The 18,141-nt window shown below is 37.7% G+C and overlaps 1 protein-coding gene across 4 annotated transcripts in view; it reads right to left on the bottom strand.

The window, feature by feature from the left end:
• Positions 1–17,933, bottom strand: part of LOC136874159 (ubiquitin carboxyl-terminal hydrolase 10) — a 180,120-nt gene extending 162,187 nt beyond the window's left edge. For 3 of the 4 annotated variants that reach the window (XM_067147738.2, XM_067147741.2, XM_067147740.2), the window contains exon 1: positions 17,839–17,932. In XM_067147738.2, the coding sequence (XP_067003839.2) occupies positions 17,839–17,856 (18 nt within the window). In that variant the 5' untranslated portion in view covers positions 17,857–17,932. Of the gene's footprint in view, positions 1–16,837; positions 17,011–17,838 lie in introns of all 4 variants that reach the window. The other variant, XM_067147739.2, reaches the window with a different exon arrangement.
• Positions 17,934–18,141: the final 208 nt, after the last annotated feature.

The following is an 18,141-nucleotide window of genomic DNA, read 5'->3' as shown; positions in this document are numbered from 1 at the left end:
GTTGGCAGGAAGAACAAGATTTTTGGTCAGGCAACTACCGAATTATCAACACAAAATCAAACAGGGGAAATGCAGGAGTTGGTTTAATAATAAGAAAATAGGGCAGCGGGTAAGCTACTACGACCAGCATAGTGAAAGAATTATTGTCATCAAGATAGACACCAAACCAATGCCCACCACAATAGTGTAGGTCTATATGCCTACTAGTTCAGCGGATGATGAAGAAATCGAAAGAATATATGAGATAGAAGATTTAATAAAATATGTAAAAGGTGACGAGAATCTAATTGTGATGGGAGACTGGAATGCAGTGGTAGGCCAAGGAAGAGAAGGTAATACAGTACGAGAATTTGGATTGGGACAAAGGAACGAAAGAGGAAGTCGGCTGGTTGAATTCTGCACTGATCATAATTCAGTCCTTGCCAATACTTGGTTCAAACACCACAAACGACGGCTGTATACGTGGACGAGACCTGGAGACACCGGAAGGTATCAAATAGACTTCATTATGATTAGGCAGAGATTCAGAAACCAGGTGTTGGATTGCAAAACTTTCCCAGGAGCAGACGTGGACTCTGACCACAACTTGTTGGTCATGAAATGCCATCTGAAGTTGAAGAAATTGAAGAAAGGAAAGAATGCAAAAAGATGGGATCTAGACAAGTTGAAAGAAAAGAGTGTGAGGGATTGTTTCAAGGAACATGTTGCACAAGGACTAAATGAAAAGGCTGAAGGAAACACTATAGAGGAAGAGTGGAGAGTCATGAAGAATGAAGTCAGTAGGGCTGCTGAAGAAATGTTAGGAAGGAAGAAAAGATCAACTAAGAATCAGTGGATAACTCAGGAGATACTAGACCTGATTGATGAACGACGAAAATACAAGTGTGCTAGAAATGAAGAGGGCAGAAAAGAATACAGGCGATTAAAGAATCAAGTGGATAGAAAGTGCAAGGTAGCTAAGGAAGAATCGTTGAAGGAGAAGTGCAAGGATGTCGAAGGCTGTATGGCCCTGGGTAATGTAGAAGCTGCATACAGGGAAATCAAGGAAACCTTTGGAGAAAGGAAATCTAGGTGTATGAATATTAAGAGCTCCGATGGAAAGCCACTTCTAGGGAAAGAAGACAAAGCAGAAAGATGGCAGGAGCATATCCAACAGTTGTATCAAGGTAAAGATGTAAATAATTTGGTTCTGGAACATGAAGAGGCTGTTGATGCTGATGAAATAGGAGACCCAATTTTGAGGTCAGAGTTTGACAGAGCTGTGAGTGACCTCAATAGGAACAAGGCACCTGGAATTTATGACAATCCCTCTGAATTACTGACTGCCTTAGGAGAAACCAGCATGGCAAGGTTATTTCATTTAGTGCGTTTTGCCGATGACATTGTGCTCATAAGTGAAAATCTAGATGAGCTAGAAAGCATGATCCAAGAATTAAAAACTGCTTCTGCTAAGATTGGTTTGGAAATGAACATTAATAAAACGAAAATACTAAGCCCAGAGAGTCGACCACTTAAAATGGGAAACCAATATATAGAAGCTGTCGATGAGTACATCTATCTTGGACACAAGATAAAACTTGGAAAAGACAACCAACGTGCAGAAATTCCTCGCAGAATAGGTATGAGTTGGACTGCATTCCGAAAACTAAGATTCATCCTCACCAACAAGGATGTTCCAATTAACCCGAACACCAAGGTTTATAATACGTGCGTGCTGCCAGTTACAACTTACGGTCTGGAAAGTGCTCGCAAGCTTCAGCGAACACAATGAGCCATGGAGCGACAGATGCTAGGGATCAGCCTTAGGGATAAGATCCGTTCAGAGGACATCAGGAGAAGAACTGATGTAACAGACATCCTAGAGATAGTAGCAAGACTAAAATGGCAATGGGTAGGACACGTAGCTCGACAAGACTACAACAGGTGGACCTCTAGGATTGTTCACTGGAGACCACGGGGACACAAGAGAGGCATTGGAAGACCCCTGAAGAGATGGCTCGATGACATAAAGCTGTTGGCTGGAACACGCTGGTTCCAAGTGGCTCAAGACCGAAGACGATGGAAGCACATGGAAGAGGCCTATATCCAGCAATGGATTGAAATAGGCTAGAAAAGAAGAAGTGCAAGATGTATGAGACAGGAGAAGTCCCATCCGATTTTCAGAAGAATGTTGTTATACCTACTCCCAAGAAAGCCGGTGCTGACAGGTGTGAAAACTACCACACCATTAGTTTAGTATCTCATGCCTGCAAAATTTTAACACGTATTATTTACAGAAGAATGGAAAAACAACTTGAAGCTGAGTTGGGAGAAGATCAATTTGGCTTCAGAGGAAATGTAGGAACACGTGAAGCAATCCTGACTTTACGTCTGATCTTAGAGGATCGAATCAAGAAGGACAAGCCCACGTTCATGGCATTCGTAGATCTAGAAAAGGCATTCGATAATGTTGATTGGACCAAGCTATTTATGATTCTGAAGATGATAGGGATCAGATACCGAGAACGAAGAATTACCTACAATCTGTATAAAAATCAGTCTGCAGTGATAAGAATCGAGGGCTTTGAAAAAGAAGCAGCAACCCAGAAAGGAGTGAGGCAAGGCTGCAGTTTGTCCCCTCTCCTTTTCAATCTTTACATAGAACAGGCAGTAAAGGAAATCAAAGAGAAATTTGGAAATGGAATCACAGTCCAAGAGAGGAAATCAAAACCTTGAGATTTGCCAATGATATTGTTATTTTATCTGCGACTGCAGAAGATCTCGAGAAGTTGCTGAATGGAATGGATGAAGTCTTGGGTAAGGAGTACAAGATGAAAATAAGTAAGTCCAAAACAAAAGTAATGGAGTGCAGTCGAACGAAGGCAGGTGATGTAGGAAATATTAGATTAGGAAATGAAGTCTTAAAGGAAGTAGGTGAATATTGTTACTTGGGTAGTAAAATAACTAACGATGGCAGAAGTAAGGAGGACATAAAATGCAGACTAGCACAAGCAAGGAAGAGCTTTCTTAAGAAAAGAAATTTGCTCACTTCAAACATTGATATCGGAATTAGAAAGATGTTTTTGAAGACTTTTGTGTGGAGCGTGGCATTGTATGGAAGTGAAACATGGACGATAACTAGCTCAGAAAGAAAGAGAATAGAAGCTTTTGAAATGTGGTGTTACAGAAGAATGCTGAAGGTGAGATGGATAGATCGAATCACGAATGAAGAGATACTGAATCGAATTGGTGAGAGGAGATCGATTTGGCTAAATTTGACGAAAAGAAGAGATAGAATGATAGGACACATCTTAAGACACCCAGGACTTGTTCAGTTGGTTTTTTTTTTTTTTTGCTAGGGGCTTTACGTCGCACCGACACAGATAGGTCTTATGGCGACGATGGGATAGGAAAGGCCTAGGAGTTGGAAGGAAGCGGCCGTGGCCTTAATGAAGGTACAGCCCCAGCATTTGCCTGGTGTGAAAATGGGAAACCACGGAAAACCATCTTCAGGGCTGCCGATCAGTTGGTTTTTGAAGGAAGTGTAGGTGGTAAGAACGGTAGGGGTAGACCAAGGTATAAATATGACAAGCAGATTAGAGCAGATGTAGGATGCAATAGTTACGTAGAAATGAAATGGTTAGCGCAGGATAGAGTGGTATGGAGAGCTGCATCAAACCAGTCTATGGACTGATGACTCAAACAACAACAATGAAGCCTGGATTAATTAAAATATCGAGAAATATATCTTCGAGCGTTGTTGATTGAGAATCAGGTACGTAGAATTACAGTAGAGTTGTTGACTCCAGGTGGTTGCGTGATAAGGTCAAAAGGCGCTTGAAGCATCAGTATAGAAGTGTTGTGTCTCCTTCTAGAATAATCTTTGTAATGATTGTAGTCGTGAGCTGTCTAGCGTAGATTCAACAAATAGAGTGTTCAATAAAGCCTTAGATGTGGGAGAATTTGCAATGTAGTGAGTGTTGAAAACTGAAATGTGTAAGAAAATAAATGTAAGTTTTGAGACAATATTCTATTAATGAGTGGAAGTTTAACAACACTTACCCCTAGTGTTGACAGAGAGGTGACTAGCCTTGTTGGTTGTTTGAGACGATCTGGCAGTTGTTATTCTACTGCTACGTGTATTGTAGGGGTGTGTCTGTGAAGGCGGAGAATGAGTCAGAAGAGGGGAGGTAGGCAGAGCATTGAGGACATTAGGAGTAGGTGGAGGGGGTGTGGCGTGAATCGGTGACTTGGGAGTGGCTACTACTGCATTAGGGAAAATACTGACGTGTTTATAATTAAATATTTTCATGAAATTATTTGTATTTATGTTGAAGACGCCATGTAATTTAGGGACTTGTTCAATTAATGGGCTATTTGTGTCAAGATCATCATTTAGATTACTATTAATGTTATAATGCTGGTCTAGAAAAATGTAAGCGTTATCAAACTCGGTCATCAGTTTACTCTTGTTGACGTGTTTTATAACATGAAGGTCTTGTTCAATCGTGGTGAAGTTATGGCCGGTATCCTTCATATGATTGCTCATAGCGGAATATTTTCTATGTTTTGAAGGATTGTAATGTTCTAAATACCTAGTTTTGAAACTGCGTCCAGTTTGTCCTATGTACGAAAGTTACATTGGGCGCATTTGAGTCCATACATTCCGGAAGTCGAAAATTTATTGTGTATTGAATTTGCGGTATTGGAGTTAAAAATATATTACGATTTGTGTTACGAGTTTTATACGCGATTTTGACGTATTTCTTTAGCGGATTGGTTACACAGTATATAGCCGAGTTAGTAAAGGTAATAGCAGCAAAATTAGTTTTTTCAGGTTTTTCGGGAGTTAATTTTGAAGCAGCTTTTAGTTTGATATTACCTATCTGGTTTGTAGCCATTGAATTCATCTAGATCTTTAATGTAACCAAATTCTTTCTTCCTGTTAGCATTAGACAGTGGGATTTTTAGAGCCCTGTGAATTAAACTGTAAAAAGTCGCCTGCTTATGAGAATGTGGATGCAAAGAATCATTCTTTATAGTCAACGGAGCGGACGGAGGTTTCCTGTAAATTTGGAATATAAATTTATCCTTAGCCCTTGTTAAATTTAAATCCAAGAAATTCAAAGAATTACTGGATTCGTCGTCTTTAGTGAATTTGATATTGTCAAGGTCATTGAGGTACTTTAATATATTATCACTGTTATTTTGATGTTTGTCGATAACTAATGTGCCGTCTACAAATCTCAGCCACAATTGAAGACCAATGATCCTGTTAATTATCTTATTCGTTTCTAGGTTGTCCACGAAAATATTGGCAAGAATACCCGAAAATGGGTCGCCCATTGCAAGGCCCTTTTGATGGTAGATTTAGTCGTTAAAAGTGAAAAAGTCATTGTTTAGAACAAATTTCAGTAAATTGACGAATTCTTCTATTTCAAATTTACGTAAATTATTCTGTTTTGAAAGATTACTTTTAATGATGTTGATAGTTTCGTTTATAGGTATATTCGAATACATACTGACAATGTCATATGAAACCATTATATAATTGTGTTGTAATTTAAATTTAGAGATTTTTTTTGCAAAAATCAATGGAATTTTTGACATAGGCGAGGTTATTAAATTTAAAGTGTTTACTTAACAAACTGTGTAAGAATCTGGAGACATTGTAGGTGGGACTGTTTCTGCAGTTTATGACAGGGCATATGGGTACTTCGTTTTTATGAATTTTTGGTAAGGCTTTGGCCGTTGGTAGTTTAGGATTCATGAAAATAAGCCTGTGGCATTCGTGTTCTAGTAAAAAAAAAGGACGAATTTTTCAATAAATTCTCTAATGTTGTTGGATCCTAGGGATTGGGTCTTTATTATGGTATATGTATTAGCAGAAAAGAAGTCTTCGTTTTTTTTTTGATGTAGTCATCTTTATTAAGCAACATGGTTGTGGAACCTTTGCTTTTGTAACGATTATATTATTCTTATTAATTTTACTCTATCTCGTGTATCTGTTTCTCGAGAATCGGATCGGACTTGGATCTTAGTTCATTTGCTAAAGAAGGGAGTTCCTTTTTTATTTCGTATTTGATGTCATTTTGTTTATAAACGGGAAGTTTTGAAATATTGGACTCCATTTCGGCAATTGTGGTGATTAAATCATCCGTATTATTAGGATTAGGCCGATTGAATATCAACCCTTCATTTAGGAGAACCATTTCACTGTCCGAAAAACTAGTGTTCGACAAATTAACTGTCAGAGAAAGATCGTTTAAATGAGGTGAATGTGACTTGGTTGTTTTAGAGGAGTTAGTTAATTGTGTGTCCTTTAGAAGTTCCAATTTCTTAGCTAGGGCTTCTTATTTTTTATTTATTATAACTGATACTTTGTCATCATCAAATTTGGAAATCATCAGCCTTTTTACACTCATACTCAAAGATAAAAATCAGGATCCTGATTGTCACGGTAAAAAATATAACATGAGAATATAAGATTAGAGTGAAATTATACAATGTGAGAAATTGTTAAGAGTTCTTAAATAATAATTTACAATTAAAAACTTCATTTAAAATATTTGCGAAGAAAAAGTTGAATTACACTAGTAATTTTAAAATGATTTTATAAATTAGACAAACTAGGCCTTAACCACATAATAACAAGAAGGTCTATGGCTAAAGTTGCCGTATCAAAGTTCGAGTGAAATTCGACTGGAAGAAACTTGATTTACATGTTGAAGAGAGGGTTAATGGAACATAGTAGCCACTTGAGACGACATTGGAACCTTCTTGTTGAAAAGTCGTAATATTTAACTGTAGTATGGCGCTATGTAGATTATAAAGTTGTATCCAACTAATCCATTAATCTCGTTATTTATGTAGTGGGTTCGCGGTCTCCGTAATTTTGTTGAAGGAGTTATAAAAAGTTAGTAATTTAATGTTGCCATATAGATCTTTGTTAACTCGTATACTGATAGTTAAATGGGAACATTCTTACTTGTTGGCTGTAGTTTTGAATATAGATTAACTACTGAAGGATATATGGTGAAGAAATCTGTAACGAAAAGAATGATATGTAGTTTAGAGGAAAAAACAGTTAATTAGGCGAAATGATATATATTCAATTACTTACATCTCGATTTTTGCAGTATGAACTGGTTGTCTGTATGGTCTTGGAACGAGTAAGATTTGAATGTTGTGTGTTGTATCTATGTGGAACTGAGGGAGGGGGGTGTGATGGAGGGAAGGAAATGGGCAGAGCGTTGAGCTTGTGCACTATTGGCTGTTGAAGATGTGGAATTGAGGAAGAGGGGTGTAATGGAGAAGAGGAGGTGGACGGAGGGTTGAGCTTACGGGCTGTTGGCTGTGGAAGATTAGCAGGGGACGGAGGGAGTTACCTTTAAGGGGAAGTTGGGATCTTTATTGGAAGTTAGTTTACGATTTTTAAGGATTTTATTTAAATTTGGATTTAAAGATTGTAATAAATTGGGTAAAGTCTCGTATAAGGGATTTTTTATTTCGACGAGATCATTGAGATTTAGGTCTTTGTTGTAATGTTGATCCAGATATATGTAAATGTTTTCTAATTCGTTCATTAATTTTCCTTTGCCTACTATTTTGATGATTGCTAGGTCCTGTTCGATAGTTGTGAAATGATGACCTGTATCTTTCATATGAGAGCTCATGGCTGAAAACTTGTTATGTCTATTGGCATTATAGTGCTCCTGATATCTAGTAAGGAAGCTCCGGCCTGTTTGCCCAATGTATGATTTTTCACATTGCGTGCATTTGAGCCTGTTTATGCCTGAGTTTGAGTAAATACTATTGTTCATGTTAAGTGTATTGTGGTTAAAAAACAGGCTGTGGTTGGTGTTTGTCGTCTTAAAGGCAATGTTAATGTTTTGTTTTTTCAGAGGGTTTTGTTGCTTGGTAGATGCCTGGATTATTGTATGTAAAAGTGGCGAATTTAGATTTTTTAGGTTTCTCAGGGACGAGGTTTGTTGCTAGTTTATGTTTGATTTTATTAATTATTCGGTTGATTATTTCTATTTTAAAACCATTGAATTTTGGTAAGCTTTTAATAGAATGAATTTCTGTTTTTAGACTCTTAGGTGATAGTGGGATTTTTAAAGCTCTGTAAATTAAACTGTAAAAAGTAGCTTGTTTATGGGAGTTGGGGGTGTATAGATGAATTTTTGATTGTTATTGGAGTGTGGGCGCGTTTTCTATAAATTTGGAAATCAAATGTGTTTTTGTCGCGTGTTATAGTTAAGTCTAAAAAGTTAATGGATCTGTTGACCTCGTCCTCCTTGGTGAACTTGATATTTTGATCAAGGGTGTTTAAAAAATCTAAAATATCGTTGATATTGTTGAGATTACTGTCGATGATTGCAAAATGTGTCGTCTACGTATCTGAGCAACAGGCCGAGTCCTTTTATTTTTGAAGTTATTTTATGGTGTTCTAACGAGTCCATGTATATATCTGCCAAGATGCCTGATAAGGATAAATTTTGCCATTGAAAGTGAAATAGTTGTTCTTTAGTACAAAGTTTAGAATGTTGATGAATTCGTCTATTTCAGGGGTGCTAAGATTGCTATGTTTGGATAGGTTGTCCTTGATAATGTTTACTGTTTGTTTTGTTGGTACGTTAGAATACATGTTCGTGATATCGTAGGAGCACATGATGTGGTTAGGTAGTAAGTTAAATTTCTTTAAAAAATCGCAAAAATCAACCGAGTTCTTTAGAGGGGATTTGTTGTTAAAAGTGTAGTGTCTTTTAAGGAAATGGTGGATGTATTTTGAGGTCTTGTAAGTTGGGCTTTTTTTCGCAATTAATTATGGGACACATGGGTGTATCTCTTTTGTGTAGTTTGGGTAAAGCTAATCTAATCTTATATTCTCATGTTATATTTTTTACCATAACAATCAGGATCCTGATTTTTATCTTTGAGTATGAGTGTAAAAAGGCTGATGATGCCCTTTTAAGGGGCAAAACATGCCCTTCAAATTTTAGTTTAATAGGATGTAAGTCCTAACTCTGTAAATTCTATTGTATTGAATAGGTTGATCCTAATAAATTTTGATAATATCTTAAATTGAGGTACATTTTAATACAGACCAAATATGAAATTTGTAACATGTAATCCAAATGTATGTCAGATCATTATGACTATGTCTCGTTCTACAAATAACTAACATGTACTTTTTTAGACGAACACTAGTATTCATTCCATGTACATATAACACTATGACAAGTTCATTGTTGAATTTTATTTGCATTTACGCATCGCTTTCTCCACAAACTAGATTTTTATGACCGTTTTATCTTGTATTAAAGCATGTATTATACTTTAATGAGGAACCCAGTTCAGGGCCCTGACTTAGCTTTAGATTAAATATTGCTGAAGATGCTTACAAAGCCTAAGCAAAACATGTCCCATTTTAACATATATATGTAATATTTGTATCTTAAACTTAAAGATTGTAAAGTATTGGAATGGTGGTTTTTAAATAAATTTGTTTGAAACTTTTACATTTATTAATTTACCGCTAATTTCACTCTTAGTTCACGCAAAAGCAATTATCTTCCATTTGGGACAAAAATTATGTCATTTCAAGAATATGATTCGTTTAAGTACCCTTCCACCATTGGTAATCTCTTCTTCACACATGAAAAGAGGAATAGTTTCTTCTTGGCTTCAGTTTGTCTCCCGTATCTTCTTTTCGCTGTCCATTATCAGTCCTTGAAAATCATGTGTGAATAGGAAACGTATACGAGTTGTTACTGATGTCTCAGCACACCGTCTACTGGATCTACACTGCGATATCTTGAGCTAAGGTGCTCTCATCAGTTGGTAAATAGCACACCTACCAAGTCGCATGGCTAGTGCACATCGTGAAGGTCACTGCGTAGGCTATTTGGAGCCACCGGCAGTTTCAGGTTCACTATGGGAATCAACTTTTACATCACATAAAAGCAATGCTGTCATACGAAATATTCGATAAAATGAAAAACACCACATTTTCTCACGTTTAACAAAAAGTACTACGGTGTTAATTTATCAGTTCAAAGTTCCAGAGCTAGAATGACCATGCCGCAGACAACCCCGAACACTCCTGTGTAATTTTTCTGTTTAAATGTGCACAATGCTCATTCCAATCACTGCCTCAGAGTAAGGATCGAATAGCTGGAATACTATGATGATCCAGTATGTTACATACCAGTACGGAGATGCCAACTTTCAAGAAAGGTAAATCGTAATGCGATCTTACTAACTTACATATCATTTAAAGCTTGTAGTTGCTGTTTGGTAAACGTACACTGGTGACATGCTTTTTCTTTTCATATCATGTGCATCCTCTGCACTAACAGAGCACTTAACAGTTCGGAGTTCATATTGGCACGAAATTCAGTCTTGTTCTTCATGCGCATCCGAAACACCGCGGCTACACACACTACAAAACCCGTGTGAATGAGATTTTGAGGAACGTATTAAACACGACCATTCTTCCGAGTATACCTCCCTAAATTTTTCAACTATACTTATTACTAGCGTCACTAGTCACGGTAACAATTTCCTGCACAAGAAATAGCTTCATTATTTCAAACCTTTCGCATGTCGTAACACACGATTAGCATATATCCTAGAAGAGCAATATATGTAAATTTGACAACCAAAATCGCAATATATATTTCTTCAACAGTCACGCACACAGTATTCACAATTAAACGGAGTTTGTCACCACTTTACCACCAAAACAAAGACAAAAGAACTCGCATACTTGCATGGAAGTCTGACCATGTGACGAACAAAGACAACAACTCCCCAAGATATACCACTTCACAGGTGCCTATATTTCCGGTACTGGAAGCACACACTGCGTTTGGCGCGTGAAAACTCTAAATATTCTTAAACGAGGGACAGGAAAGGGGTATAAATTATTAATGAGAAATCCGAAAATAATATTCTGAGAATTCAAGACGCCTTGTGTATCCTTTTGAACACTTCATACACTTAGATTTAAAAACCAACAAAAAATCGTAATTTGTGGTGTGTCATTCGTAAAGGCATAATTAGATTCGGTAATTCGTAATTATTACGACTGAATCTTAATAGCTGGCATCTCTGTCAGTAGTATGAGAAAATTTATGAACCAGAGGAATGGCATGCTAAAGAAGAGAGAGATCCAAATCCCCAGCTACTCCCTGCCAATATTCAGGCAGGCTGTTATACTCGATACGCAGCAGTAATCCCATCTATCGGAGATAAATGGCAGCAGAATACACAAAGCACATCACAACAAAAACAATGGTTAATGTAACGTTATTGTTGATCAATTTTATGCGCTTTCTATATTGCAGGTCTTCACATTTAGTTTTCTTCTGACTCTGTGATATTAGAGCATCTAATGTAAAGTGAGTCATCCTTTCTTTCATGACCCCCTCGTGTTATTCAAGCGATCGTTCCTTCATGACTTTTTTCTCATTCTTATAAACATCTTCACCATTTAATCACCATCACCACCATCTGTACAATAAAAAGGAATAGGACATAATCGGAAATTGTATTCTCTATAACTTATAACCAATAAGATGGGTAATTAAAAATTTTTTGGCACCTACCCCTAAACTACCATTTTGAACAACACGGTGAATAAAATTATAGCATAGACTGTAGTTCCTTATTCCCCGACTTTATGTACCGATTTTCATTAAATTCTGTTCACCCATTTTCTCGTGGTTCGGTGTTGATATGGATTTACAAAAAAAAAAAAAAAATCAAAATTCACGAATATCTGTTATCATAGCCAGTATGGTAACAATGTATAAGAGATAAAGGACAGGAAATTTAATAATATTATAACTTATGTAGTATTTATCGATAGGGCCAATAATAACAAATACCTGAGAATTAAATTTTAGGCCTTCCCCTAAACTAGCATTTCACTCGGCGTGAATAAAATTATTTATGCCCTAGATTGTAGAGACTTATTCCCCGACTTTATATACCGATTTTCATTAAATTCTCTTCAGCCGTTTTCTCGTGATGAGCATACATGCATACAGATAGACCGACAGAAATTACGGAAAATTAAAACGTGCACTTCTCCTTGTTACCGTGGTCACGACCGGTACAGAAATATCATTCTTTTTAAATTCTGAGCAATGTACAGACAAAACTCTATTTTATTTCTATTGAGATAAATTAAAATTTGTCAGAATTGTCTCCAAATGGCTCCCAAAATCCCTAGAAAAGTCACTAGTAGTTATCATTGAAATTCTGTCACTAAATTACTAAAAGAAAGCTCCATATTTATCTACTAGTCTCTAGAATCAACTAGACTGAAGAGAACTGAACAAAAATGAACATAGCACGCAAGAATGAGAGACTGAGAATCGATATACGCGTCGCGATATACAGGTTTCAATAAACATCGCACGTTCGCGCACATTTCTCGCATCGTTGATAGTTCGTTTGAAAGTGGCCAATGACCAAAGGACTTCCGGCCACTGGCGTAAAGCAGCTGAAAGGGCGGGATTTGAAAACAAATGTTTGAAGTTCACCAAAAAAATAAACTAAAATCGGGAGAAATAATAGAATAATCGAGAGGCGAGAAAAATTGTTGAAAATCGGGAGTCTCCCGCCTAAATCGGGAAAGTTGGCTGGTATGTGTGTCAAAAAAATTCAGGATAGGTTTTGACCCATCTTACCTGATATTTCCCTTGTTAGTCCCGCCTAAGTCGGGTCTAACTTTAGTCCGAACTAAAGCAGGACTAGTGAATGGGTATTAATCCAGCCCTGTCGATATATTTCTAATTTTTTTCAGTGGAAATTGATGAAATCTTACTTGGAGAGCATCTCAGAAGAGAGATGTGTTCACTGCGATGTCCAGGAACTCATCCCGCCCCAAGAAGCACATTTACTTTTATAACCTAATGAAGAGTATTACCCGCCATTTCCATTACTGAAGTAGCTACTCGCATTCCTACTGGCCAATGTAAAGTAGCACGTGATGTCGTTCCCGTCAATAATGTTAATCATAATCCGTTACCAATCCCAGCACAATAAAAGCACAAGAAAACGTAACATTCGTGTTTCCACAGGATACTAGAGGCCTAGGGCCACTTTAACCTGGGGGCTCATGCCCCCAGAACCCTTTTGCTTGTCCCTATATCGCAGGTCTTCTCCAGATCCTAACCTAACCGTCCACATGGCAAGAACCAGTCCATACCAATGGTCTTGTCCAGGTCCTATCCTAACCGTCCGCACGGCAAGAACCAGTCCAGACCAATCGTGTTTCCACACAAAACTAGAGGCGTAGGGCTGCTTCGTGGCTATTAACCTGAGGGCTTATGCCCCTAGACCCCCTTTGCTTCCCTACATCACTGGTCTCGTCCAGGTCCTATCCTAACGTCCGCACGGCAAGAACAACTAACCAATCGTGTAACAATAATCACCACCACCAGCTATCGAAGCACCCTCACTCAGTTTCTAAGTACAGAGGTTGGCAGGTCTGAGCACCGCTTGACAACATCCTCGAGATGGGCGCGACGGTGTAAGCAAATGACAGTCGTTACGTGTGTGCGAAAGTCTTGTCGACCGGGCTGAAGTAATGATAGTGAATGTTTATGAATAGCATTATAGGGGCTTTCTGCCATCCCACGAGAGTAATACACGTTGGAAAACTAGACATGAATTTTGCAACATTGGGTCAAGGTACAATTTGCTTTCCACATTTTAGAACATCATCAATACTAATCATAGATATATCAAATTCTTCCCGCGAACACTCGCATGCATGTATTTCTCAAGGGGTTAACTTTGTTTACAGCAGAAACAAACTAACTTTTTGGTTCAGCTAGACGCGTGCAGGCATGTGTAGTGGAGCTAGCTGAAATCTGTGGACAGAAAGGCGAGGTAGGGCAAGGTGTAGCAAGAAGCCGATTGACTGTTGAAATAGCTTTGGTTGCTTAGGCAATGCTTTAATGCTTTACCTTCACATGCAGCCAGGCTGTCATCTCAAAATGTTTTATTCACAAAGTTATTGTACGCGCACTTTTTAGTGATAGATTTTTGTACTCTGTTGAGGAGTAAGAAGGGAGTACTGCCAGTTCCGGTAGTACTGCCAACTGAATGGAAATGAAATCTGAATTGAATCGATAATATGATCGATCGATATGAATTTTCTAAACCTTTATTATCTTACGCCAACAATTGTGTCACACACACACACAATATATGATATATAACATTTCCCGATGCGAAACGTGTTCCTAGCATGAATTCTATAGTTTGGCTTTGCTGTGTAAACAGCAGTACAAGAACTTGAAATGTACGCCAGATGTCGCACAGCGATGATAAGCAATTCTTAGTTTGTGTTTCAAAGGTTGCCGATACGAATCTCGAAGATAATCAAAGTCAACCGATTCAGCACTAGGGTGTAAATCTATCGCTAAAAAGTGCGCAGATAATATTTTAATAGGACTAGGTGTACAGTACATATATATTAACATTGATCAACACTGGTTTACAAGTTTTTGTCATGCATTAGTTGATAATGACATCTCTGATGAATTGAGGTAGTGATTCCATATTGTATAAATCTCAACCAACGGCAGTGACTACTTGAGACCAGTGGTATGGAAAATTGATGATGGTAATAATAATAATAATAATAATAATAATAATAATAATGTTAATGTTATTTGCTTTACGTCCACTAACTTTTATGGTTTTCAGAGACGCCAAGCTGCCAGAATTTAGTCCCACGGTTATTTTACAGTACGCGCAACTTTTAATGATACCTTGTTTTATAAGGCGAGGAGTAAGGAGGGAGCTCTCCTGGTTCCGGTAATACTGCCAACTGAAGGAAAATTGAATTGAATCGACAGTATGATACTATGTTCGATATAAATTTTCTAAATCTTTATTATATTAAGCCAACAACTGTGTCAAACACACATAACATTTCTCAATGCAAATCTTGTTCCTAGCATGAATTCTGAGATATATCACCTTGGCTTTGCTCTTTAAACAACAACAGTACCAGTATGTCTCACGGTGATGCATACTCTATTCATAGTTTGTGTGTCAAAGGTTGCCAATACGAATCTCGAAGATAACCGAGGTCTACTGATTCAGCACTAGGAAGCCCAGGTGTCAAACATTGCGCGTACTGTACGTGCCAGTAAATCTACCGACACGAGACCGACGTATTTGAGCACCTTCAAATACCACGGCTGAGCCAAGATCAAACCTACCAAGTTCGAGTCAGAAAGCCAGCGCCTCAACCATCTGAGCCACTCATCTCGACGATGGTAGTATTTATATATTAAATTACAATAAGAAAGTGTATTTCTAGGAGTAGGATAATGGGCTCCTGGCATTCGTAAAGAACATATCACTCTCCCAAAAGTCATACAAGGCAAGATATATTGACTCTCCTTTCCAAATTATGTGATTTATACTGGGGTGTGTAACGTCAAAGTATTGACAAGCAATAAACTATTCGTAACTACACGATCTAGACAAGATGGCAGACAGGTTGGACAAATATGTTTGCAAGTGATATGCTAAACAATAAAAGGATAAAAATGAACAACTAGATCTGTTTTCATAGCACCGTAAAAAAAAAGAGTCAACGTAAAGAAAATTCAACGATCTGATTGGTGAAAAAAGTACTCCATGATGTGTGCTCCACTAATTCTGTCTACAGTGGTTAATAGTGTTATGTGATGTACTATACGCGCACTTTTTCTTGAGCCCGATGTTTACAGGGTGAGGAGCAAGGAAGGAGTGCTGCCAGTTGCGGTTATACTGCCAACTGGATGGAAATGAAATCTAAATTGAATCGATAATATGATCGATCGATATGAATTTTCTAAACATTTATTATCTTACGTCAACAATTGTGTCACACATACATTATTTAACATAACATTTCTCAATGCGAATCTTGTTACTAGCATGAATTATATAGTTTGGCTTTGCTTTGTAAACAACAGTACTAGTTTGCAAAGTGTACGCCAGATGTTGCACAGCGATGAATAAGCGATTCATAGTTTGTGTTTCAAAGGTTGCCGATATGGATGTCGAAGATAACCGAGGTCTACCGATTCAGCACTAGGGAGCTCCGGGCTCAAGAAAAAGTGCGCGTATAGTATGTAAATGACCTGTATTAAGACCAACATAAACGCCCAACCCCAAGCTAGAGGAATTCACCAATGTGGCTAAAATCCCCGGCTCTGACGTGAATAGAAATCGGGGCCCTCTAAAACCAAGCCAACTACAATGATCATTCAGCCAAAGAGCTGGAACAAAAGTTTAAATGTATTCTTAAAAGTAAATGAAATTACAACTCTGTCCCAACAGGTCAATGCTCTCATTCGCCACTTCACCCATGCACTCAAATAATGAGGGCTATGCATAACAAATTTGTAAATCAATGGGTTTACTATCTACCTAAATTCTCATTCACACCGATTTTAGTATCTAGGGCCCAATGTTCAGAACATCACAGACCAAGAATGTTTGTAGTTTCATGAAGTTTAAGTGGTGCAAAGGAGGCAAGTAACTGAACTGCAACCCCTGTCAAAGAAAATCCTAGACATTTTTATTTCCTTCCTTAAAATTGGATTTCTGAGTGAAGCAGGGTTCTTTTTCCTTAAGGTCCACATGGCTAAATCCTATCAAATACTTCTTAATTACACCACTTTCAATCCTATTCAATATTCTAATGGTCCATTTTTATCTTGCCAAGAACTAAGGACTAAGGGAAGACTGCCCGAGACACTACATCCTCCAAGTATTTCTCATAACAGTAAAATAAATACAATTATTAAAAAGTCCAATCAGAAAATCTTACCATTTTTGCTGGCTGTTGTATCTAGAATATTTTTGAAATATAGGGAGTGTTTGAACGTCAATCCATTCTCAATGCAACCTATGATACATCTGTCGAGTTTCTTCATCCTTTATAGAAAAGAATAAGCCTCGATTCTTTTGAAGCCATTGCCACTTACATGTCAAGGGGTAAACCTGTCACAAAGATAATGAAATCTATAATAAATAATTTGCCTAATTAGGCAACTACTGTGAAAATTCTCCTGAAAACATTTCACAACACCTTAAAGCAAACATATACAAAACTCTGGAACAATTTCACATGTGATTCAACTAAAATTATGAAACAGCATGGATGGAATAAATGTTAAAATGAAACCAAGAGAATTTATGCCCACATAAAAATGGATAAACTATCTATCCTGGCAACTCGCGGAACTATCGGTAAAGAAATAAGATCAACACATCATGTGCGAAAATTCAAATAAACAATACGATTACGGTTTATGGGATACCAGAATCAATTGCACATAAGTAGGGCTTAGGCCGCTAAATAACTCTCTGCTAGCGGTACTCTAATCCGGGCAAGAGAAGAGTTCCAAAACTCAACACTAAAACTAGTAATAGAGAATGCTCCATGTTTTGCTCTAAGAAAATCGTTAGGTTAATACGAAATGAGTCACAAAACACAGAAAAATGAATCTACATACAATAAACCATGACCATGCAACTTATGGATAATTACGAACACGGTAACGTTGGATATACACCCAGAATTTATGAAACGTACAGTCGATCACATCCACGACTTAACATGTTTGTGACATAATCGATGTAAAAAATACTGTACACACCACGTGCACGGACTCCGCTGACCGTACGACATTTTGAAGAAATGCGTGGTGACGAATCACCTTGCACGGAAAATCCTTTCGTGTAACAATTAAAAAGTAATTTGTCTCTGAAGTCATGGAAATAGTTTGCTGCGACTTGACGATTGTACTGAATAATCTATAAAATTACCTGAAATAGTTCATCCATGGTCTTTTACATAGCACCACGCATACTTAGATAATTGAAGACATGTTTCTTTCTGCAAGAGTACTTCCTGAGCAAAGAGTTTCCGATTTTCATTCGCGCACGCGCACACAGCATATTAGCACCCAAAGATATCACATGTTTGAGATCAGTAACTCTACCCGTTGCCTACGAGAAATACACGACCGGAATATAGCTGTCGTTGGCTACTAATTTGTCGCTGAAAAAGCGGCCCGACAGTGTTCGCGGTTTGGCCGCTAGATGTCAGGTTTCCGTTCTGTACTGGCG

Source organism: Anabrus simplex, chromosome 5 (assembly GCF_040414725.1).
Source record: "Anabrus simplex isolate iqAnaSimp1 chromosome 5, ASM4041472v1, whole genome shotgun sequence".
Classification (NCBI taxonomy): Eukaryota; Metazoa; Arthropoda; class Insecta; order Orthoptera; family Tettigoniidae; genus Anabrus; species Anabrus simplex.
Note: the sequence above shows the minus strand (reverse complement) of the source record. Positions and strands in the feature narration are given on the sequence as shown.